Below are 26,289 nucleotides of genomic sequence, written 5' to 3'. Positions count from 1 at the left end.
GGGCAAAAGAATACTTGTGCATTTAGTATGCGTTCTTACGAGAGTATAATTTTCATTCAGCAAGTATTAATTAGAAGTCATTCTCTAATGCTCTGCCAGCTACTTGTGGGAACACAAACTGGTATGTAGGACACAACTGTCTACCAGTGGGGAACTTACTATTTCAGTCAAGAGCTAGCTGAGACTTTTGCAGAAGAAGCTGTTAATGAGTCCCAGAATCAAGTAGAGGAGGAAAACACAGGCATGTGATGGAAAAGTCAGGGAAGGCTTCCTGGAGGAGGAACTTGAGACGGGCAATGAAGGATGGATAGGATGGAAATGGTGGGAGAGAAAGAGGAAGGTAGCATATGACAAAGAAGATAAAGCAGGAATTGGTGTGATGGGCAGACCACACAACTGAGGCACAGAATTTCTTTTGTGGGGAGTCAAGAGGGGGAGGGCTAGTAGACCAGGTGGATGAAAGCTGCGGGGAACCTCGAATGTCAGGACCAAGAATTTACGTGTGGCGAGAAGGTGTTTCAACAATTGGGGTAACATCAGGAAGTTGTTGCCGACAAACTTCATTGCTACGGTGCCGAAGGAGACAGAATGGTATTGAAAGGAACTGAATGAAGGCTAAGGCTCACGTAACCGGCTAAGTGAAAGAAGACGTGTACTTGGCTTAGCATGGAAGCAGAGGAGCTGGTAAGTCAGGGGAGAATCCAGAAGACATCCTCAGGAACAAACAGATAAGACAGGGTGGCTAGATGGCAGATGGAGAGAGAGAGAGGAGTCTGGGATATCTCTGATTCTTCAAGTTTGGGCCATGGGAAGTAGAGTGGTACTTCGACAGACAGAGAGAAATTGATAACAGGAGCAACTCAGAGACAGAAATAAAGTGCAGCAGCTGAAATCCTGAGTGTAAATGACCACAGGATAAACAGAAGACAGGAGGGGACAGGCGGAGTCGTGATCCTTTCACAAGGCTTTCCTGATCACCTTGTATCTGCTGGGCACTGTACGTGCACAGAATAAAAACGATCATGGAAACCAGAAGAGAAAGGTGAGAGAAAAGAACCATGATTGTTCTTTTTTTTTTTTTTTTAAGTTTATTGATTGAGAGAGAAAGAGAGAGAGGAAGAGAGGGAGAGAAGAGAGGGAGAGAGCGGGGGAGGGGCAGAGAGAGAAGGAGAGAGAGAATCCCAAGCAGGCTTCGTGCTGTCAGCACAGAGCCTGATGCGGGGCTCAAACTCACAAACCTGAGATCATGACCTGAGCCAAAATCAAGAGTCGGATGCTTAACCGACTGAGCCACCCAGGTGTCCCATAACTGTGATTGATCTTAAGGATGCTCACGGCAGCAGGAGAAACGTGAGCTATAGGAGGAGAACCGGGTTGGCATATCCCAGTCTCGGGAAGACAAAAGAGAAGTTTCCCAGAGGATGTGGTCAAAAGTCTCAAAGTCACGGATGTCCCAGAGAGAGGTGTCAGCGAGGCAGCGGGCAAGGGCATGTGCCATAGGTCAGAGGGGAAAGTGGTAAAGGCATGAAGGACAAAATAAATAGATATCCATTTAAGAAATAGGACAGGCCAAAGAAAGAGAGAACACACTGGATAACTTATCATGTATACTCCTCAATTGTATTGTCTGAAAATTTAAATTCTGAGCACATATTAATCTACCTGTTGAAATACTTAGCACATCTTATATTGAATAAGTGCGATAAAGATAAAATGTAATTCTGTAGGATACTAAAATATAGGCCATATCTCATTAAAATTATACCTACGGCCATCAGCCTAGGGTAACAAAACTCATTTCAAAATCTCAGTTGATTGTGTATTTATTTCAGGCAATTCTTTTTTTGGGGGGGGGTATGTTAGCTATTTCCTTAATTTACAGTATCACAGAAAAATACCCATGCATCTACACTCTTCCTACATTTATCCATTTTAATATTTAATGGCCTTTACAAGTGCTAAGCCCGAATCACTTGTATTTTTACCTGAGATTTTATTCTTACTGGAAATTTAAAAAATAATGGTCCTTACACTTTTTGTGATAATCCTATAAATATTTATGATAAATATTTAAATTCTGTGACCTTTTCAATTTACATCTTCTCTACTGCATCCTTCTAAAATTTCTCCTTTAAGGTGTTCATTATAAAATGTTGAATTATGGGCGCCTGGGTAGTCCAGTCAATTAGGCATCCAACTTCGGCTCAGGTCATGATCTCATGGCTTGTGAGTTCGAGCCCCATGTCCAGGTCTGTGCCGACAGCTCATAGCCTGGAGCCTGCTTCAGATGCTGTGTTTTCCTTTCTCTCTGCCCCTCCCTCATTATCTTTCTTTCTCTCTCACTCCCTCTCTCAAACACTAAAAAAAAATTTTTTTTTAATGTCAAATTGCACTTCATCTCGTAGAAATGAAACTCCTTCCCCATTAAACACCAACTCCTCATTCTTCCAACCCGTGGCCCCCGGGGAAACTACCCTCCCCTTTTCTGTCTCTATGCTTCTAACTACTTTAAGTAGCTCCTATAAATGGAATCACAAGCTGCTTGCCTTTGTGACTGGCTTATTTCATTAGCACGATGGCCTCAAAGTACATCCACGCTGTTGCATACCCCAGCAACTTTTATGTTATAAAATTCCACTGTATCCATGGAATTTGATCCTAATCCTAGTAAGTTAGGCCCTGTATACAGTGAAGAACCAATTTCATTTCATACTGATCTGGTTATTTGTTTATTTTTATAAAGTTCTCAAGGTACACTTTTAAAACCATAAGTAAAGAGGGGCGCCTGAGTGGCTCAGTGGGTTAAGCGTCCGACTTCAGCTCAGGTCATGATCCCGTGGTTCACGAGTTTGAGCCCTGTGTCGGGCTCTGTGCTGACAGCTCAGAGCCTGGAGTCTGCTTCGGATTCTGTGTCTCCCTCTCTCTCTGCCCCTCCCCTGCTTGTGCTCTGTCTCTCTCTCCATCTCTCAACAATAAATAAATGTTAAAACAAAACAAAACCATGAGTGAAGAGAATATACTCACTTCGACAAGGAAAAGGCATCATCAATCATCTGCAGTCTGTGAATAACAGGGATGGCCTGCAAATGAGACCCAAATATGTGCAGAAAGAGATGAGAACATGTTTTTAGTACCAAAATAATTTCAAAAATAGTAACAGCATTTCAGAATCAGCGCTGCTTACAAAGCACTTTCACGTGAATTGGCTCGTGTGCCGAGAAATGCTAATTACTAAGGATAGTCCCCATGATTTATTTATTATGCATCTGTTTTTGCTAAATGATCCCTCTGGACATCAATCATCAGGCTTTCAGCTGGTCGAGCGTTTTGCCAAAATACTCCCCGAAAAACGGCATGTTAGAAAATTAAACAGGAGGCCATGTTTAAAAGGCTCTCCAAAACAGAAAGTGTACATTAAATTGTATTATAATGTCCAAGTTGTTGTCAGGAAGATTTAGGCACAGGAAGCCTTATGCAAATATTATTTAGCATCATGTTGATAATACAGTATCGAATACAGTATCTGGTAAGCAGGATTCTGTCTTCTCAAGATTTTCCTAATTTGACCCAATCCACCAACAGAGCCCTTTGAATCACAGAAAAGGCAGGGGTCGACTGCCAACCTAACTGCTTAGGCTTCTGTTTGAGCTCCGTGGCATTGCCCGGCCACAGGACTCTGTCACAGCTTGAGTGGCCTGAGGGGGCCCAAAGCCTCCTATAGAATTCCTTCCACACCTCGCACATTTTCACAAGTTTGGTCCCAGAAAAATCAATCTTTACAACATCTCTTTGAACTTCTTAGCAAGCCAGACTTCAATCTTTCCCTGGTAGCACTCTCATTTCTTTCCTGGCAGTAACAACACTTGGGTTTTCTAAATTAATATTAATGGCAGACATGCTGTTTCATTTGCTCCCCAATTACAGAGTAGAAATAACTGACCTCAGTTTTTCAAAAAGTAAGCCTACAATGGTTTCAAGAAATCATTGCTAGACTGGGATAACCTTGTCTCTGTAGCTTACAGTGCCCTTAGAAATCAATAAGGATGTAGCTACTCTGGAAGATTTTTTTTTTGAGTGGGGGGGGGGAGAGAGAATTAGCGGGGGGAGGGGCGGAGGGAGGGAGAGAGGGAGAGAGAATGAGAATCTTAAGCAGGTTCCACATCCATCATGGAACCCGACATGGGGCTCGATCCCACGCCTGAGAGATCATGACCTGAGCTGAAATCAAGAATCAGACACATAGCCCATGGAGCTAGCTAGGCACCCTTGAAAACGATTTAAAAATAAAATTTTATGGGGCGCCTGGGTGGCTCAGTTGGTTAAGCCTCCAACGTCGGCTCAGATCATGATCTCGTGGTTGTGAGTTCGAGCCCAACATCCAGCTCTGTGCTGACAGCTCGGAACCTGGAGCCTGCTTCGGATTCTGTGTCTCCCTCTCTCTCTGCTCGTCCACCCCGCTCGCAATCATTCTTTCTCTCTCTCAAAAATAAATAAATGTTAAAACAAATTTTAAAAAAGTAGAATTTTCTTACGAGTGGATTGTGTGGTCTTATTCAAAAGCCCTATAATAATTTTTAAAACTTACTATGTTCTGAAGGCCTGGCTTGTGTCTGGCCTCTGTTAAACATAATGCATGTATCACCTTATCTGATCTTCCCAACACTTTAAGGTTGGTCTATTCAAACGTCATAATACAGATGGGAAAACTGAGGCATGACTCGCCAGATAAGAAAGCCCAAGGTTGCACATCTGGTGATCGATGAACACAGTCTACCTGATGCAGAACCCCCACCAATATACTGTACTTTGTCTTCCGCTCTGTGTCTCAGAGAACTTTCGAAGACAGAGACACCAAAGATATCTTCCAGTCAACACTCTAGCTTGAACAAGGCCATCTCAACAAACCGCCCATGGTTTCACAGCAGAGCCAACTCCGAAGACCCCTATGGCAGCATCCATCTGCACCAATGGAGATTTGGTTTCATGGAACCAATTAAAATCTGACTGATTAGACCTAGCCAACATTTTAATATTTATATATTCCATAATGACTTATATTTTGTGATAAAGTGGTGTTAGATTCTATTGATATTTTGTGAATTAACTTCCCTGAGGGAGAGTAGGAATATATATATATATGTGTGTATACATATATATATATATATATATATATATGTGTGTGTGTGTGTGTGTGTGTGTGTGTGTATATGTATACACACATTTTTTTAAGTTTATTTGTTTTGAGAGAGAGAGAGAGAGAGAGAGAGAGAGAAAGCAGGGGAGGGGCAGAGAGAGAGAGAAAGAGAGAGAGAATCCCAAGCAGGCTCCGTGCTGTCAGCGCAGAGCCCATGAATCTCATGAACCATGAGATCATGACCTGAGTTGAAACCAAGAGTCAGATGCTTAACCGGCTGGGCCATCCAGGCACCCCAGGAATATAATTTTTTAAGAATTAACACTTTCTAGCATATACTGAGTACCCATTAAGGGCTTAAAATTTTTAAACGTATGTTCACCTACGTTGTCTCTAATCCTTGTGATAAATAACAGAAATATATTGTTCCCATTTTATTTTTTTCAATTTTTTTTTTAAGGAGTCTCTGGAGCCAGCCAGGTACCCCTGTTATTCCTATTTTAAAGTGAAGATATGGAAACGGAGCATTTAAGTAACTTGTCTAAGATCACAAAACTAATAGTTAATAGGAAAACGTATTCTGATTTTCACCTAGAAACGTAAAATTGTTGTAGAAAAATGATATTAATGTTCAAAAATAATACGTTCAACCCAAACCTCCCCTTTCTAAGAATGAGGGAGAAAAAGTCCTGTATGGCATGGTGTGAGAGGTGGCAGCAAGGGTAGAGTTCCTCCCACCAGACAGGTTTATGAACGCTTAACTCTAGGGGCGTCCGAGGGGCTCAGTCGGTTAAGCCTCTGACTCTTGATTTCAGCTCAGGTCACGATCTCATGGTTTGTGAGTTTGAGCCCCAGGTCAGGCTCTGTACTGTCACTGCAGAGAGATTCTCTCTCTCTCCCTGTCTCTCTGCCCTTCCCATGCTTTCTCTCTGTCTCTCAAAATAGATAACTTAAAAAAAAAAAAAAAAGACTCCAGAGTGCAATATTAATGTTATTTAATAACAGGCATAAAATAATCTTACCTTAGGATCTTTTTCAAGCTGTTGTTTTAGCTTTTTCCAACCTACTTTATCATAGTTAACTCTGTAATATCCAGTCATATTCAAATTTAGAATCACCCAGTCGTGATCAGAATCTGAAACTTGCATTTCAGGGAATATTTCTACAAAGGAATATGGGAAAAGTATGAAATGGTCCATCTAAAAAATATTCCAGTAATTGTTTATACTATATCCTCTTAATCCTAAATAGTAAACCCAGTAAATCCAACAAAAAAAAGAGAAAGGAATTCTAAAATATATACTGATCTTACCATATATATTTTTTCAGAAGTAATGGCTTTGATTTAAAACTTTTCTTTATGGCTCTGTGTTCAACCAGAATGATATAACATTTTACTTTAAAGCAAGACAGCTTTTCAAAAGCTATATGCTTCAAAATTTTATTTCCTTCCTTGATATATGTGTGTGTGGGTAATATATATTCATGCATGTATGTGAAAATATTTTAAAAATGTGTTACTTACTGCTGCTTTTATCTAGCCAAACTAGAGACTGTGTGATTCCATTTTTTATCCAGAGAATAGGTACAATCCATGTGTCGCTTATTTGGAAAAAAAAAAAAATTCAGTTTATTCTCACAGATAAGATATAAACTCTGAGCCAATATTAAATGAGGTGATAAAATAAAAGACAGAACCCGAATTCTTTGGTCACTTTCTCTGGATCTGCAAGGGTTTGCTCTTAGGATTATTCAATGTGGTTTTTATTTAATTAGATTAATTTATTTATTTTTTGTTTCAATGCTCATTTATTTCTGTGAGAGAGAGAGAGAGAGAGAGAGAGAGAGAGAGAGAGAGAGAGAGAGACAACGCGAGCACACGAGCAGGGGAGGGGCAGAGAGAGGAGACATAGAATCCCAAGCAGGCTCCAGGCTCCCAGCTGTCAGCACAGAGCCCGACTCGGGGTTGGAACCCCTGAACTGTGAGATCATGACCTGAGCCGAAGCTGGACGCTTAAACGACGAGGCTACCCAGGTGATCCCATTCAATGTTGTTTTTATAAGCCAGTTTTGCTTTGACCATCTGTTTACTCTTTTATTTCTTCTTTACTTTTTCTTACAACTTAAAGTAGCTACTAAGACTATCTTGTATCTGAAACTTTCTTTTTTTTGCATCTGAAACTCTCAAGGCCTGTTTATATTAAATTACAGCTACTTGGCCTCACTGGGGGGTTGTCCAAATGCTGTAGACAGACCCAAATCCATCCGTGCCAAGAGAGGCCAAGAGTAATTTAAGAAGAAAAAGCTTGACAAACATTTCAAAATGCTTTTCTGCCTCAAGCTTTCTCCCCATCTGAAAAGTGTTCAGCACGGATCAGCCAGATTATTCATATTTACTGAATGCCGACATTCTTCCCACATTGGTAGACGTGACCTGGAGGAAGCTGATGACCACGAGGAGGACATTAGTCATCTGAAGAGTCACACTCCTCGGAGTTTGGGCAAGACTTGCCATCTGGCTCAAACGCTCACAAGCCTGGTTTCTCAAAAGACTTTGAACGAGGGTGTGTTGATCTAATTGCTAAGGCACACATCTTCTCAAAAGTCACGGAGCCTTGATGAGCACAGGGTGATGGATGGGAGTGTTGAAATCACTGTATTGTAGGTTCGCAACTAATACAACACGGGACGTTAACGAAGTGGAATTAAAATAAGAGCTTAAAAAAAAAAAAGCAAGTCACAGAATAGCAGCGTGGTGAGGGAACTTCAGTTCTCCTCTTTCTTTCTCCTGGGGTTTTAGAGGAAGAAGACGATGGCCTGCATACCACAGTGATGCTGTTTGAAAATTACTCCCTCGTGTGTACCCCTAACTCACCACAGTGAGAAGTGAATATCAGAACTTTATCAAACACCCTGGAACATTCTCCAACAAGTTAAGAGAGGGAAGGGAAGGGAAATAGGGGAAGAGATGGGCGCTAGGCTGCCTTATACTCATTTTTTCATTTCATTTTAACAACAGTCCCCTGGGATATACGCTGTCACATTTACTTTATAGCTAAGGCAACCGAAACTCAAGAGATTTTTCAAATTAGACTTACCTAAGGTTTGAATTTCGGGGAAGTTGATATTTAAACCCAGGTATCAGGGGATCTAAAGGCCCTCATTCTAATATTATAGGCATGGCGATAAATACACACGTACGTGTACGTGCGGACACGCACAGAATGATTTCTCAAGGATGCAGTGACCGTTCGATTCTGTTTCTAGGGAAAAGAAGACAGCTGTGCTGCAGGATCCCCTTTTCTCTCAACTAACATGAGGCCATGCATGGTTCTACTTTCTTGTCTCTCACCCAGAATCCTGAGTAAATGCATTCCTTCTGTCTGAAGGATGAATAAAATACATAACCCCCAAAGCACTGGCTGCTGGTGTCATCCTAAATGCCAGGGGAGGGGCACTGCCTTGAACCCTTCAGTGCAGGTGTCTGGCCTTGCTCAGGACATCAGGGGCTCTGCCTCAACCCAGCACCCCAGGAACAACACCCTGCATGGACCATGAAGTTGCCATCCCAGAGCCTCTCTGCAGAAGAGTGTGTACCCAGCTGGAATTACATGCTTCCTCACCCGCAGGCTGCGTTCCATTTGATCAGAGAGCTCTATCCCCAAGGAAGGTGAGTACAGAGAAGCAAATGTACCTACTTGTGGGTTAGGAGAGTCTGATTTTGAACCTTTCCAAGATAAAATGGTTCCTGTTTCATGGCACCAGTAGATACATTTAAGGTGATGACTGGAAAACCACTCTGGTGTGTCCAACGGTCCATTATGCTTTTTACTGGCGCTGGCAAAAGAATTTTACTCTGGTCGTCTATGACCTGTTTTAGAAAATCATCACAAGAGCAGATATTTACCATCAAAATCTTCTGCCTAAAAGAAACTACCTGGCTATTCTGTTCCTCATCTATGCAGTGATTCCCAGTGGGTGATCTTCGGGGCCAAATTCAGAACCCTATTGAACTCTATATGTGAATGAATCCTTAGTGTATTCATTCATTCATTCATTCATTCATTCATTCAACACAAGTCAGGAAGTAGGACAATTACCATTTGAAAATGCCTCCATAAATCATCTTGCTCAGCATTTGAGTAAGAAAATGTCTTCAAATATGACTGTAAAAAATAGAAGAATGGAAAAGCCAAGGTTAAAATAAATAACATGCCAAAACCATGTAGGTCTACTTCCTGCCAAGTAACAACAATTTTGCAAACTCACCTTGAGTGCACTGATAAATACATTCTCATTCAGAAAGCTAGAAAGCATTCGGGCCAAAGATGCTCCCTAAGACATAAGAAACAGTCCATCATTTGAACAAATTCAACATATAAATACCAACACATTCCATTCTGATGAGCAATATTCTGGGCTTTTCTCCTCATTGCTTTGTGGACTTGAGTTGAATGTTTGGGTTATGCCCAAATTGCTGATAAAATAGTAGACTGTCACTAATTACTAGGTAAAAAGTGAACAAATGTCCTACATATAAGGAATTCAGGGGGCATCTGGGTGGCTCAGTTGGTTAAGCACCCGACATCGGTTCAGGTCATGATCTACGGTTTGTGAGTTCGAGCCTCATGGCGGGCTCTGTGCTGACAGCTTGGAGCCTGGAGCCTGCTTTGGATCCTGTGTCTCCCTCCCTCTCTGCCCCTCCCCTGTTCATTCCCTCTTTCTCTCTCTCTCTCTCAAAAATAAATAAAGATTAAAAAAATTTAAAAAAAAAAGAATTCAGGATACACAACATGTTTTAAGCTGAGATATTTACATGGTAAGAATAAATTTCCACCAAACAGAAGGGTTCTCCTTAAAAGCAGCAAGTTGTCTCAGTGTTTTTATAATGATGGATGGTACTGAGTACCTAAAATAGGCTTGATTAATGTTTGCTAGATGAGAATTGATTTATACACCTCTTCTGAAATGCACCCACTCAATAAAATCACAGTTTTCTGTATCAAAAGTTTTCTAGTATCCTATTATTAATCTATTATTCTTAGAATCCACTTTATGCACCCTCATGCGGGAGTGCAAAACAAAAGAAAATATGTAACTAATTTTACCTTGTTGTAAGTAAATAAGTCAAAGAGTTCATTTATTTCACTGGTTTCTGTGAAATTTTCCACCTTCAAGGACACAGCTCTAGACACCAGGGCGTGATCTTCACTGAGGACATGATGTAAAATGTTAGAAAAAAAGACCTCATTCTAAAAGGAAAAGAGTGAGCAGCATTAACTTCTCAGGTTTCACAGAAACACAAAATCCAAATGCTTTCAAAATGCTTACAAAAAATACTTTCAAAAACTGACACAGAAGAGGGGACAAAAATCATTCCGATGTGCTCTATGGGCTGTCGTATGCCAAATAAGTTAGGAATCCTTGAATAACAAAATTCTAAGCTACTTTCCTTCCCCTTTAATAGCCCTTTTTATTTCAATGAAAACAAACAAACAAACAAACACCAAACCCATTACAAAGTTGATGTGTTTTCCAAGAGAGCTTATCTACATTCCCCCAAAGCAGATCCCTGGCCATACAGACAGGACCTACCAGAGAATAGCATCTTTAGGTGGTTTTAATCCTCTAGAATTTTATTGGTTATTTTATTAGTAACCCCTTAAAATGGATCAACCTCTCTTATATGAACATTTGCAAACCAAAACCAGGCCAGATTTACAAATCCAATGATGATGTCAGAATTTGTAATTGGAAATAAATCCACAGACTGGAGAGTACAGCTTACAGATCATGCATTATGAGATGACAACTTATTATATTTTAATGATAATAACAGAACTCTGCAAAAAAAAAAAAAAATAGGGGCGCCTGAGTGGTTCAGTCAGTTAAGTGTCCGACTCTTGGTTTCAGCTCAGGTCATGATCTTGCAGTTCGTTTGTTCGAGCCCCACATCACGCTCCGTGCTAATAACATGGAGCCTGCCTGGGACTCTCTCTCTGCCTCTCTCTCTGCCCTTCCTCTACACTCTCTTTCTCTTAAAATAAATAAACTTAAATAATTTTATTTAAAAAAATAGACTTCTCTCAGACACACGACAAAGGGCATTTCTTTTTGGAAGGAAAGATAAAAGGAAAACCAAGGTACAGCCAGAGAGGTGCGTGGGACGGCAAAGCTGAAGAAAGGATAGTGGTTAAGAAGAGACAGAGACAGCTGGCTCAGACCCCACAGAGCTGGGCGAGCCCCCTAATAATCCACAAGAAGCCTCAACTCCCCAGCGGCTATCTCTGGGGTCCCCAAGCTGACTCCTTCAATTTCTGCCTGCTTCCATTAGCCAATGTTCTAACCAACTCTCTCCTTTTTCATTTACTAACACCATTGATTCTGTGGTTATCAAACTCTGCTCTTCTAGAAATGAGAAAGCCTGTCATCTAGACCAGTGCATCTCAAACTTTAATGTGAATAAGGATGCCTTGTGGATCTGATCACAATCAAACATGTGTGAATTCAGGGGCACCTGGGTGGCTCAGTCGGTTAAGCGTCCAACTTTGGCTCAGGTCATGATTTCAGGGTTTGTGGGTTTCAGCCCCACATCGAGCTCTGTGCTGACAGCTCGGAGCCTGGAGCCTGCTTCAGATTCTGTGTCTCCCTTTCTCTCTGCCCTCCCCTGCTCATGCTCTGTCTCTCTCTCTCTCTCAAAACTAAACACTAAAAAAAATAAATAAAAACAAATAAATAAATGCAGAGTTGCAGAATGGCCCATTGTTGAGTCAATGAATGAACCATAACTGACTTCATCATTTTCCTATTAGTTAGGCATTGAAGTTGCTTCCAGCTTTCTGTTGTTATGAACAATGTTTTAACAACACCTTTATACATAGACTTTTCCAGATTTTGTGAACCCCACCCTTGCCCCCTGAATGGATTATCTCTTCTGCCTGCCTGGTGTAAGATCTTATATCATCTTCTAGGTGTCATTATAATCATACAAGTTAGCTGTGATGAATGGGGCAAACACCTCTTCCTCAATATCCTTGAGGTCGATTCTCCTCTGGGCCTCCCATAAATTAATGCTTGTTCCAGCCTGTTCCAGTCTGCTGGAGAAAAACACTTCACAAAAAGTGATGTTAGACTTTTAGAAATTTGTTATCTAGCCACTACATACAGTGACTAGAGACAGGGAGTCTGTATACTCACCATTACTTTCTTCCGGTAGCTGTGAGATTATAGAGAAAAAGATCTACTCCTATTAAATCTATTTTTATCCTAAGAAACACAACAGTATTTATTACAATCAATTTGCATGGACTATCACTGTGGTTAAAAGCACAGGCTTTGGGGGCACCTGGATAGCTCAGTCGGTTAAGCATCCAACTCTTGATTTCAGCTCAGGTCATGATCTCATGGTTGGTGGGTTCGAGCCCTGAGTCGGGCTCTGTGCTGGCAGCACAGAGTTTCTTGGGATTCTCTCTCTCCCCCACCTCTCTTTGCCCCTTCCCATTCATTCTCTCTCTGTGTCTCTCAAAATACATAAATAAACTGAAAAAAAAGAAAAACAGGATTTGGAATTGAGCTGCCTGGGTGTGAATCCTACCTTACCCTCTTTGGAACTGTGTTACTCATAAAAGGCAACCAACTTTATCTCTCTGAAACTCTGGTTTCTCCATCTAGAAATGGAGGGAAGAAAACTGTCCTCATGGGATTATTATCAGGACTAAATCAATTTACATAAAGTTCGTAGCACAGTGCCTGGCGAACAGAACATGCTCAGTGAGGGTTACTCACTCACAATTACTTATCAAAATTGTCACTACTATGATTTCTGTAGAGTTCGCTGAGGACTGAGTCAGATAATGGATACGACACTCTATAAACGGTAGTTGTCATGATGCTGCCTCATAGATCCTCAATAATTTGTTGTGTGACTGCATGAAACTTACTTTACCAATGAGGAACTAAAGCTTAGAGGTGGGCAGCTTACAATGATTGTAAAAACAGAGTTAAGACGTGACTGTCTGCAAGGCTCCTATGTTCCTTTCCCTCCGCCAAGTCTGTTGCTTCCTTAAGCCAGAGAAAGAGAGACAGAAAAGTCAGTGGGCGGCAGCATCAGAGCTGGGGCTTCAGGGACCAAGAAACCAACTGGTGCCTGATGTTTTCTGAATCTGGGACCATGACCCATTCATAACATGTTTTAATGACTTTCAGCTGAAATGAGACCAAGAAAGAAAAAAAACGGGAATCTGATTCGGCATATGGTTCTGTGATTCTCTTCCCCAATGTCAATGTAATGACCAGATTAAAAGGAAGCCAAAGTTCTTGATCTCTCAAAGATCACTGAAATAAGGCTTTAAGCTTTTAAAACACAAAGCTCACGGGAGATTCCTCAAGCGCCAGGATCTCACGCTCTTTTGCCCAGAGTTATATTCAGTCAGCTTCACAAACACTGAGAAATGTAGATTCAGAAAAGAGGTATTAAGAAAGCAAGGCTTATGGGGCGCCTGGGTGGCTCAGTTGGTTGAGTGTCTGACTTCAGCTCAGGTCATGGTCTCACAGCTCTTGAGTTCGAGCCCTGCGATCAGGCTCTGTGCTGACAGCTCGGAGCCTAGAGCCTGCTTCAGAGTCTATGTTTCCCTCTCTCTCTGTCCCTCCCCCACTCATGCTCACTCTCTCCTTCAAAAATAAGTAAACATTCAAAAATTTTTCTGAGGCACCTAGGTGGCTCAGTTGGTTTAGTGCCTGACTTTGGCTCAGGTCATGATCTCGCAGTTTGTTGGTTCAGGCCCTGTGTCGGGCTCTGTGCTGACAGCTTGCTCAGAGCCTGGAGCCTGCTCCGGATTCTGTCTCCCTTTCTCTCTGTCCCTCCCCCACTCACACTCTGTCTCTGTCTCTCTCAAAAATAAATAAACACTAAAAAAATTTTTTTAGGTATAAAACAAATTTTTTTAAGCAACGATTAAAACAAGTAACTAAATGCTACAAAAAGAGGCTAATCTTATATTTGCTTCAAGAACACCAGTAATATATTTTCATCAAATTTTCCCAGATATGATAATACCTTAGCCATTTCAATTGCATTAAGGGGTAATTGATCGATGGCAATGATATATTCCATTCAGATAAGAAAATAAAGGATGAATCTAATTGTTTCGCAGGAATGGAACTTCTTTTCTTATTCAATCCAAGCAGGGTTAATTTGGGATACAACCAAATGCTTTCACAAACGGTTATGGATGACATAAACCATGCATAGATTCTAGCTTCTCAAAGAGAGATATAAACAATTTTGTAAGTATAGAGTATATTGAAAGGACTTTTGAAGACAACTGATGTTTACATATATAAAGTTTATCTAAATGGAAAGAGTCATATAATGAACTCTCTCTCTCTCACACACACACACACATCCCATTAGCTCTTAGAGGACAAGAACACTCCTGTGAATTTTCTCTGCAGAGCACAGTGGGGTGAAGGCATGGGCTCGGAGTCAGAGAAACCTGGGACCGAACCTCATCTCTGACATCTAGTAGCCATGAGACCTTGAACAACTTACTTAATGCTCCTAAGCCACTTTCCTCTACCGGAAAATGGACAAAATGACAACTAGACTCCTATGATCGTTTTGAGAACTGAGTAAGATGAGGCATGTACGAAACTCACACTACCTGGGACGTAAGTCCTAAGCACTTGGTGTATAGGAAAGGCAGTATTATTGCCATTATTATTGTCATCACCTTCGTCATCAGACCAGACCCAGACAACTGGGTTATAATCACACTTCTGCCTCAATCATGCAAATGACTTGGGCAAGTCACTTGACCATCCAGTACTTTAGTTTCCTTATCTACGTAATGATGTCCAACCCAGGGGAAGGAGGGCAGGGGTACCTCCCAGGGCAGCTGGACTGCGGGGTGGTGGGCGATTTATAGGAAGTCCACAAAGTATACGGTGGGTTGCATGGAACCAGGGTATTGTGGGGTGCCTGGGCGGCTCAGTCAGTTGGGCATCCAACTCTTGATTTCGTCTCGGGTCATTGTCTCACGGTTCGTGGGATGGAACCCCGCGTTGGGCTCTGTGCTGATGGCGTGAAGCCTGCTTGGGATTCTCTCTCTCCATCTCCGCCTGCCCCTCCCCCACGCTCACTCTCTCCCTCTCAAAATAAATAAATAAACTTAAAAAAAAAAAAAGAGGCTGCTACATCAGTGCTTCCCACAAACTGAATTCATGAATAGGTTAAAAAAAAAAGGGGGGGGTTAAATAAAGTTTCCATGGGGCCGAGTTAGGTTTGCCAATGTTTTATTCTGCCAAATTATCAGCAAAAAAAACCAGAATATCATCTACCTACCGTCTCCATCCTCTCATTAAAAACAGAGAAATTTTATTGCCAATGTAATAGGAAAAACATAAGCTTAGAATCTCCTTCGAAGTGAGTACATTTAGCCTGTAATAATGACCTGGCCAGTGGAGATTAATCAGCCTTTCAAATATCAGTATACTGAGTGAGGATGGGGAAAGAAGGAAAGAGGCCAAGAACCAAGCTTGGAAACACTGGGGGGAAGGGATGAGGGACAGGCCAACAAAGAGCAGCAGGATAAGCAACCTGAGCATCTGAAAGGTAAAGGCAGGGGTGCCTGGGTGGTTCAGTTGGTTGAGCAGCAGACTTTGGCTCAGGTCATGATCTTATGGGTTCATGAGTTTGAGCCCCACATCACGTTTGCTGCTGTCCCCATAGAGCCCCGTTGGGATCCTCTGTCCCCCTCTCTCTTTGCTCCTCCCCTCCCCCCCCCCCCACGCACTCTCTCTCAAAAGTAAATAAACATTTTAAAAAATGAAAAGAAAGAAACAAAGGTAAAGGGAGGCAGGGACAGAGGGGAAGCAAGGACCCCAGGCTGCTATAAAAAAATGAGGGACATGGCAAAGGATGATATTACATCTAAACATTTAAAGATCAAAGCCAAGTAAAATCAATTCAGCTTTATCATGACATTCTAAAAGCAGTACCTAATTAATCTACCTAAACGACCAGAAGTACAACTTATAGTTGAAATCACCAGATTTGCATATTCATGAAGTTATATTTTCATACTACTATTCATTGAAAATGGCAAAATACTATCAACTATAACATATATGCTATCAGCAACATAGCTGATATATAATTTAATAATATAATAACATATTATAAATATAACATTACATATTATATATTATATATATTATATTTTATAAATACCATAAAATATATTATCCATACTATTCCATATGCTATCAGCAACATAGCTGATATATAATTTCACAATATAATATTATAAATATTGTAACATTACATATTATATATTACATATATATTTTATAAATACTATAAAATATTATATTATCCATATTATTCTATTTTATTTAATGATATTACTTACCATTAAAGTCAGAGACTACTAATTACAGCGGCTTTAGAATTTAGTCTAGGTAGGAATAAGTGAAAATGACCTAAAATCTGAGAGTAGGGGAATAAAATATGTATATATCTCATAAGGTGACATAATAAAATATTAGGCAACCCTTAAACATCCTGTTTTCACTGAAGGTTGATGGGGGTGGGAGGGAGGGGAAAGTGGGTGATGGGCATTGAGGAGGGCACCTGTTGGGATGAGCACTGGGTGCTGTATGGAAACCAATTTGACAATAAATTTCATATTAAAAAAATTCCTGCTTTCAAAAATGATATAATGATTTGTGGAAACTCTCTTGATACAATAGGTAGTACAGAAGGCATTACATGTTTCTGTGTAAAAAAAGTAATTCCCACTTTTATGAATATTTATAATGAGTAAAATCCTGGAAAAAGAAATCAAGAAAAAGAGAACACTGATCATCTCTGGTATTACAGATAATTTAACATTCCCTATATTTTTCTGTATTTCACACACTCGAAACAATGAAATGCATTACTTTTATAATTAGGAGAAAAAAATATAAGTAAATTTAACAGACACACTTACTCTTCGGAATTTAGGATTGAAGTAGTTAATGACTCCAAATTCAAAATAAGATGCAAAACCTTCTTTGAGCCAGATATCATTCCACCAATTCATGGTAACCAGATTTCCAAACCACTTTTGGAGATGGGAGAAAAAAGAGCTTTCTTAAATTTAACTTAAGTAATATTTACTGTAATTGCATGTTAAATAAATGTAAGGTCAAAGACACAATTAAACTTTATTTGCCTTCAATAATCAAACTTGAAAATAGGACTCCAAAAAGCAGGTTGTTGCTTTAACATGAAGAGATAGCAGTCGTGCATTTCTCTGAAATAATTATTTCACATCCAAATGACTGAAAGCAATTTGTTTTAAAACTGTCAAGTTCAGGGGCACCTAGATGGCTCAGTCGGTTAAGTGTTCGACTGCGGCTCAGGTCGTGATCTCACGGTTTCCCGAGTTCGAGCCCCATGTCAGGCTCTGTGATGACAGCTCAGAGCCTGGAACCTGCCTCGGATTCTGTGTCTCCCTCTCTCTCAGCCCCTCCCTCGCTCACACTCACTCTCTCTCAAAAGTAAATAAACATTAAAAAAAAAACTGTCATGTTCAAAGATGAGGTAAGCTAGAGTCTCATTTCCTAAACTGTCCACTTCCCCAAAAGTTACATTAAGTTAAATAAAGCAGAAGTTTGGAATGTTCACTTAACACCTACTAATTATAGCATCCTACAAATAGACTACATCAGGATTTTTCTGGAAGCAGTTATTATGTTTCAAGAACATGTTTTGAGCTGTGCCATAGACAAATCACTCATATGTTCTACAAAGTGGTCCAGCTGTAATTATTGTCTATTTGACCTTAACAGAAAGAAAGTGCCAAATGGACGATGCATAGAATCAGGAAAGAAAAACAGAATAATTTCTAAAACCAACTAATCCATACCCTAGTATTTAGTCAAGTTCTTATAACAGCTGTGATATACTAATAGTCATCAGCCTGTCTTCCAAAACAATGTGTCGCTTGAGAATCATAAAAAAATGACATTTTGGGGGGACTGATCAAAACTTGTCAAGGTTTGTTTTGACTACACAACAAGGGGTTATTCTATCCTAGTAAATCACTCTTTCCCAAAACTTCTTATAGATCCACATAGCAAGAAGATAACAATTTCATAGCTTAGAGCATTTCTTTCTTGACAAACTGGTATGAATGGAGTCAAGGTCAAAAAGCAGGTGTGAGAACCTCCATTAAACACACAGCAAAGCTTCTAAAATCACGGTGTGAAGGCACAGATCTAAAGAAATAACTCCTTGTTTACACTGATTTTGGGTATGCAGCTTGAGGATTGATAACTACTCATCCCACTGACATTAACATTGCTGACACCCCTTTAACCTCTCTTCAAAAAAACAAAACAAAGTCTATAATGATATACTGATGAAAGAAATGTGGATATCTTTCAGTGACCTTTTTGAATATCCCTTATTTTAAGATGGAATGAAAACAAATTATCATCCCTCTGGTTGACTTACTTTCCTTGAACAGGGCTCTGTGGAGCAAAGTCTACCTTTGGATATGAATACTTGACCTCTGAATGGCCTGTAAGGTCTCATCTCTATGATCCGTCACCAATAGTTCAAATCCACACAAGATCTGATTACACAGATCCTTCCTTCACTGTCCCACTTTTTGAACGATTTTTTAAAATCTGGTGTACCATAGGGGCACCTGGTGGCTCAGTACGTTGAGCATCCAACTCTTGATTTCAGCTCAGGTCATGATCTCAGGGTTCATTGGTTCCAGCCCTGCATCTGGCTCTGAGCTGACAGCATGGAGCCTGCTTGGGATTCTCTGTCTCCCTCTCTCTCTCTGCCCCTCCCCTGCTTTCTCTCTCTCCCTCCCTCTCAAAATAAATAAACATTAAATGAATGAATGAATGAATGAATGAATGAATGAATGAAAGAAAGAAAGTAATCTGGTGTACCATACAGTTTTTTGTTTTGTTTTGGTTTGGTTTTTGCTATCCTTGGTAGAGCAGCTGGAGAATATCTTCACGTGAAATAAGAAAGAACATTTTACCACATGCCTGATGTCCAATCTCGTGGGAGAGAATGAAGGAGATCACAGCCTTTTTGTCTGTTACTTGATCATTTGGTTGCATCAACAATAATGACTCATCAAATATCAATAGTCCCCAGTTTTCCATTGCACTGTTGTCAAAAGTAGGCAAGGCAATTATATCTAAGTGGATTTAAATGGAGGGAAAAATGAAATCATCTCTTCCAAAAAGTTTGAGATTTCCAGATATAAGTATGTCAAAATGAAATCATAAAATTACTCAAAGAAAATGCAAGTGAGTATTTTTAATCTGAGGGGAGAGAAGACTAATACCGAAGACAGAATCCAGAAAACAAATCGCTTTGATTATCTGAAAATCACACACTTTTGATAAAGAATCTGCACAGAGAACTCTTAAAACATAACTACAAAAAATAAACTTTTCAAACTTGGCAAACAACCCATCTGAAGAGACACTTTATGACATAAGATAGGCAAAAAGGAAATAGGCATATTAAAAGATGCCCAACATCATAGGTCATCAGAAAATGCAAATTAAAACAACGGGATACTGTGACACAACTATTAGGATGGTTTAAATCCAAAACACACCAACAAATGCTGGAGAAGATACGGAACAGCAGGAACTCTCCCTCATTGCTGGTGGGAAGGCAAAATGGCATAGACGCTTTGGAAGACAGTTCGGTGGTTTCTTATAAAACTAAATAAACGCTGACCATATAGTCTAGCAATTGAGCTCCAAAGTTCTTCACCCACGTGAGTTGAAGACTTAAGTCCACAAAAAATAGCAAATGAATGTTTACAGCAGATTTATTGGTAACTGGGAAAAATCAGAAGCAACAAAAATGGAGTTCAAAAGGCGAACCATAGAGCATCATTCAGCAGTAAAAAGAAATGAGCTATCCAACTATGAGAGATCACAGAGGAAATTTACACGCAGATTGCTAAGCAAAAGACGCTAGCTGGGAAAAGCTAAACAATGGTACCATTCCAACCACGGCAAAACCTTGGTTTGCGAGCATAATTCATTCCAGAAACACATTGGTAATCCAAAGCACTCATGTATCCAAGTGAATTTCAGGAACCATTGGCTCAGTAGTGACCATGTGACGCTCAGCATCACATACTACTCATATTACAGAACACTGCTCGTTGATCAAGTTAAAATTTATTAGAAATGTTTGCTCATCCTCTGGAACTCTGGAACAAGTTACTCGCAATCCAAGGTTTTACTTACAGAAAAGGTAAAACCAGAGAGACGGGAAAAAGATGTGTGGTTATCAGGACTCTGGGAAGAAGGCGGGGATGCATATGTAGAGCACAGGGGATTTTTATGACAGTGAAACTATTCTGTAGGATACTGTAATTTTGGACACGTGTCAATACACATTTGTCAAAACTCATAGAATGTCCAGCACCAAGAGTGAAACCTAATGTAAACTACAGGCTTTAATTAATGATATCGTATCAATATTGGTTCATCAATTGTAACAAATGTGCCACTCTAATGGAAGATATTTACAGTAGGATAAACTGGGGGCGGGGGGAGGAGAGGAGGTAAATGGGAAAACCCTACGCTTTGTGTGTAATTTTCCGATAAACCTGCAACTGCTCTAAAAAAATAGTCTAGTTACAATGAAATATTTTAGTTCACCAAAAGACGCCATAAACAAATATGAAAGGCAAGCCACAAACTGGAAAAAATATTTGCAGCATATAGCACAAACAACTAGACAATGGTTTTTTTTTCAGTATTTAAAAAAAAAAAAAAACCCTAGCAAATTAAAACTTAAAAAAAAAATGTGAACAGTTCACTAAAGAAACAATTAAAATAGTCAAAAATCTTACTTGAAACATTCACCTTCATTAATTATCAGAAACAAAAATTAAAACAATGATATAACTTAATCTTTCAAAGGTGTGAGAAGATTAATAATTAGTACTGTATTAGTAATAATTAGGTAAAGGAGAACTGGCATAATGCCTGTTGATAAGGGTGTGAACTGCTACAATCTTTCCAGGACAATCCAGCAAAATGCTTTATAATTTTTAAAAATGTTCCTACGCTTTGGCTAAGTCATTTAACTTTTGGAATTTACACTAGGGCAAACAGCATGGATATTTGTACACACTCCTTATGTTTTCTTTAGTGTTTTTTTTTTTAATTTTTTTTTAATGTCTATTTCTGAGACAGAGACAGAGCATGAGTGGGGGAGGGGCAGAGAGACAGGAAGACACAGAATCCGAAGCAGGCTCCAGGCTCTGAGCTGTCAGCACAGAGCCCAATCCAGGGCTCGAACTCACATACCGTGAGATCATGACCTGAGCCGAAGTCAGATGCTCAACCAACTGAGCCACCCAGGCGCCCCTCTTTAGTGTTTCTAAAGTGGCCCAAAATGGGTGGGGGAGGGGAGGTGTAGAATTAGTCCAAATGTTCAACCACAGAGGATTAAATAAGTTATTTTGTCAAATCAATGTGTAAGCATTCTGTGTTTAAAATGACAATAGAGGGGCACCTGGGTGGCTCAGTAGGTTAAGTGTCTGACTCCTAGGCTCAGGTCAGGATCTCAGAGTTCCTGAGTTCGAGCCCTACCTTGGGCTCTGTGCTGAGCATGGAGCCTGCTTAAGATTCTCTCTCTCCCTCTCCCTTGGTCCCTCTCCCCTACTCGGGTGCATGTGCGCACGGGCGCGCACGCGCACACACACACACACACACACACTCTCTCTCTCTCTCTCTCTCTCTCTCTCTCTCAAAATAAAATAAAAATGACGATACAAAAGAATAGTTACCTGGACCATGTTGCTACATACAGTAACAACCTTTTAAAACAAACCAAAAAAAAAAAAAAAAAAAAAAGTCAACAGTCTCAAACTATGGTTCCATTTCCATTAAAAATAAACAAGCAGGGGCACCTTGGCGGTTCAGTTGGTTACGCACCCAACTTTGGCTCTTTACTTACAGACCTTGGAATTGGAATTTCATATAACTGTCATGTGTCAACAAAATAGTCGTCTTTTGATTTTTTAAACTCATTTAAAAATGTAAAGACCGCTCTTAATTCGTGGGTCATAGAGAAAAAGGCAGTGGGCCATATTTGATAGTTTGCCAACCCCTAATGGAGAATATTAGTAATAACTCCTACTGTGATCCCCCCCCCACCCCAGACCAACATCATCAGCACCACCTGGGAACTTACTAGAAATGGAAATTCTGGGACCAACTGCAGACCTACTGAATCAGAAATTCTTGGGACACAGCAACAATCTGTGTTTTAACAAGCCTTTCAGGTGGTTCCAATGCATGCTAAAGTTTGAGAACCGCTGACTTACATCTTTCTTTGGGCTGCCTCTCAACTCACCCTTCAGTGTATTCTTCCAGAAGTTAAATTACTATCGGCAAGTTCATTTTTTTTTAACTTTAGAAAAAGTGTTTCGGGGCGCCTGGGTGGCTCAGTCGGTTAAGCGTCCGACTTCAGCTCGGGTCACGATCTCGCGGTCCGTGAGTTCGAGCCCCGCGTCGGGCTCTGTGCTGATGGCTCAGAGCCTGGAGCCTGCTTCTGGTTCTGTGTCTCCCTCTCTCTCTGCCCCTACCCATTCATGCTCTGTCTCTCTCTGTCTCAAAAATAAAAAAAAAAAAAAGAAAGAAAGAAAAAGTGTTTCACTTTCAATGCTATAGAGCTTTTCATTGTGTGAATGAACTGTAATTTATCTATCCATTTGCCTGTCGATGACCATTTTGGTTGCCGTCAGTCTGGGGCTATTATAAGAACTGTAGCTATGAACATTCTTGCACTTGTCTTCTGGTACATAAGTGATCAAATTCCTCTTGGAGATCTATTTAGAAATGGAATTATTGGGTTTTAAGATATTCTTTTTTAATTAAAAAATATTTTTTAACATTTATTTATGAGACAGAGGAGAAAGAGTGTGAGCAGGGGAGGCGCAGAGAGAGGGAGACAAAGAATCCAAAGCAGGCTCCAGACACTGAGCTGTCAGCACAGAGCCTGATGCAGAGCTCGAACTCAAAAACCACAAGATCATCACCTGAGCTGAAGTCGGACACTTAACCGACTGAGCCACCCAGGCGCCCCTGGGTCTTAAGGTATTCTAATGATCAACATTGCAAGATGATAAATATGTTTCAAAGGTGTTGTAGCAATTGATACTCCCTTCCATTTTCTAACATTTGGCATTTGTCACATGCCTCCTTTTTGATAAGTGAGTAGGTATAAAATGGGGCCTCACCATGGCCTTGGACATTCATTTCTCAGTTACTAATGAGGTTCAATATCTCTTCATAAGTGTATTAGCTACATGTGTTCCTTTTTCTTTATAACATCTATCCAGGTATCTTTTATTTTTTTTCTACTGTATTTTCTTATTTATTTGTAGGTGTTCTTTATATATGTAGGCTACTCCCATTACCACTTCTTAACCCTCTTTCTTTTAAGACTTTTACTTAGCCAGTACATTATCCCTTACTTGGTGATCTGTTGCTTTTGTTTCTACGTATTGAAAGTATCACCCCAACTCAGCTACTTAAACAGAGAGCCCCAGCCACTTACTTCTTTTGCATTCAAAAAGCACCTAGAGGGGCGCCAGGGTGGCTCAGTCAGTTAAGCGTCCGACTTCGGCTCAGGTCATGATCTCACACTTTGTGGGTTCGAGCCCCACATCGGGCTCTGTGCTGACAGCTAGAGCCTAGAGCCTGCTTCGAATTCTGTGTCTCCCTCTCTCTCTCTGTTCCTCTCCCACTCATGCTCTGTCTCTCTCTCTCTCCTTAAAAATAAATAAAAACATTCCAAAAAAAATCTTTTAAAAAAAAAGCACCTAGAAAAGTAACAGGTAACCAGTATTGGCTCCATAGATTCTCACTGATTATGGTCATTATTTCACTGTTTTATGATTTATATTGTACCTGAGTTTCATTGCTACCAAAAATACAAATCGTGTGGATGTGTAGTATATATAGTTTGGACTCTGTTATTTAAAGTTAAAAGCACAGGGGCGCCTGGGTGTCTCAGTCGGTTGGGCGTCCGACTTCGGCTCAGGTCATGATCTCGCAGTCTGTGAGTTCGAGCCCCGCGTCAGGCTCTGTGCTGACAGCTCGGAGCCTGGAGCCTGTTTCAGATTTTGTGTCTCCCTCTCTCTCTGACCTTCCCCCATGCGTGCTCTGTCTCTCTCTGTCTCAAAAATGAATAAACGTTAAAAAAAATTTTTTTAAAGATAAAAGCACAATTAAAACTTAGAAGAGAAGTTGCCATTCTAAAAGTCTATAAATCTTTAAATGTCCACATTTATTCTTAAAAGCATCATGCCACTTCTTCTTTCAAATCTTCTAACAACGCAGAGGCGCCTAGGTGGCTCAGTCGCTTAAGCATCCAACTTGGGCTCAGGTCATGATCTCATGGTTTGTGGATTTGAGCCCCGCGTTGGGCTCCGTGCTGACAGCTCAGAGCCTGGAGCCTGCTTTGGATTCTCTCTCTCTCTCTCTCTCTCTCTCTCTCTCTCTCTCTCCTCCCCCCCCCCCCCAAATAAACATTAAAAAAGAAAAAAAAGTTACTGTCTACCATTCTAGAAGAAGAAGTCTCAATAGGCTCTGTGTGCACAAAGAAAAAGACAGGGGCGCCTGGGTGGCGCAGTCGGTTAAGCGTCCGACTTCAGCCAGGTCACGATCTCGCGGTCCGGGAGTTCGAGCCCCGCATCAGGCTCTGGGCAGATGGCTCGGAGCCTGGAGCCTGTTTCTGATTCTGTGTCTCCCTCTCTCTCTGCCCCTCCCCCGTTCATGCTCTGTCTCTCTCTGTCCCAAAAATAAATAAACGTTGAAAAAAAAAATTTTTTTTAAAAAAAACAAAGAAAAAGACAAGCCGGATCCTGAACCCAAGTTACTCTTGATCTAATAAGAGAAACAATTAAGTTGTAGTTAAGTCAAGCTCTCAAATGGAGGGGTGCATAGGATGCTGTGGAAGCATGAGGAAAAGAGAATCAGGGAAAGCTTCCTGGAGGAGGAGGCACTGGGTTGAGAAACATACAAATTAACAAGCTGGAGAGACTGCATTGCAGGATGTACAAAGTCCATGTGCAAGAGCATGAGGGAGAGGAGAAGAGGAAGGTAGAGAGGGGACAGAGCGGATGCTAGGGCATCCTTCCAACTCGGAGGAGTTGCCAAAAGGCCTGAGAGTTTGGCCAGAGATGCACTGTTGTAAAGACAGGGCACAGGGTTTGGACTTTATCCTCAGGGCAACAGGAAGCCACAGAGAGGTTTTAAGAGGACAGTAATATGTAATATTACAGTAACACGGTTGTCAGGTTTTGCTGTGGAAAGATCCCCCGTGCCTCAGTGTTGGAAGACGGGCTTGAGGGGGCCAGCAGGGAAGGGGTGGGGACAATAACGAGGAGACTAATTGGAGGGAGGAGGTGCTTTACGGAACAGGGAACGGAGGGTGACTCTGGACCGTTGTTTATGTAAATAAAGACAAATGGAACTTTTCTTGCCTAGACAAGTGTCACCGTGAGATCCTCCAGTCACAGATATCTCCAAGCCCAGGCTTCTGATGCCTCCAACTCCCAGAAGGAGAGGTATCACTTCCGGGATCCCTGAATGGGCCAAGCCTGGTTTGCTCCCTGTTCCTCCCCAGCCAGAAGGCTCAAGCTGCCTAGACCCCTGGCTCGCTGGTGTTCAGGAGGCTTGAGCTCCCGGACGATTATTTCCTACCCTCTTCCACCATCAGCCAAGCTGATGGTGAAAAAGGCAGAGCACACCTTTTCCAAGACTTCGCAGAACAGGTCAGAGGAACAAGATACATTGACACGATACCAGAGACAGAGAAAACGCCGGACAGCTTTCTGAGCGGAGGGGCTCAACACAATCTTAAGGGCATACTGTACAGATCTAGGAGCAACAAAATGTCTCTATATTTCCTCAAGGACTGTATAGGGTTCACACGTGATTCCAAGTTTGTACAACAGAAAGGACCCCCACGTCCTAATCCAATGACTCACAGCTAAAGAATATTAAAAAACAAACAGACATACAAACGCTACCCCCCATAAACCACCAACAACCTTATTCATGGGACATGGAGTAACTCACGTAGGCCTGCT

At 40.9% G+C, this 26,289-nt stretch overlaps 1 protein-coding gene across 1 annotated transcript in view; it reads right to left on the bottom strand.

Annotated features, from left to right (window-relative positions):
- Window positions 1-26,289, bottom strand: part of LVRN (laeverin) — a 74,141-nt gene that overhangs the window by 20,878 nt on the left and 26,974 nt on the right. The window contains exons 5-13 of the mRNA XM_043568057.1: window positions 19,193-19,347; window positions 17,128-17,241; window positions 10,243-10,386; window positions 9,404-9,469; window positions 9,235-9,300; window positions 8,833-9,005; window positions 6,660-6,736; window positions 6,157-6,296; window positions 3,025-3,080 (exon numbers count right to left, since the gene is read on the bottom strand). Coding sequence (XP_043423992.1) covers window positions 3,025-3,080; window positions 6,157-6,296; window positions 6,660-6,736; window positions 8,833-9,005; window positions 9,235-9,300; window positions 9,404-9,469; window positions 10,243-10,386; window positions 17,128-17,241; window positions 19,193-19,347 — 991 coding nt within the window. The remainder of the gene's footprint in view (window positions 1-3,024; window positions 3,081-6,156; window positions 6,297-6,659; window positions 6,737-8,832; window positions 9,006-9,234; window positions 9,301-9,403; window positions 9,470-10,242; window positions 10,387-17,127; window positions 17,242-19,192; window positions 19,348-26,289) is intronic.

The sequence above is a fragment of the Prionailurus bengalensis genome, chromosome A1, assembly GCF_016509475.1.
Source record: "Prionailurus bengalensis isolate Pbe53 chromosome A1, Fcat_Pben_1.1_paternal_pri, whole genome shotgun sequence".
Lineage (NCBI taxonomy): Eukaryota > Metazoa > Chordata > Mammalia > Carnivora > Felidae > Prionailurus > Prionailurus bengalensis.
Note: the sequence above shows the minus strand (reverse complement) of the source record. Positions and strands in the feature narration are given on the sequence as shown.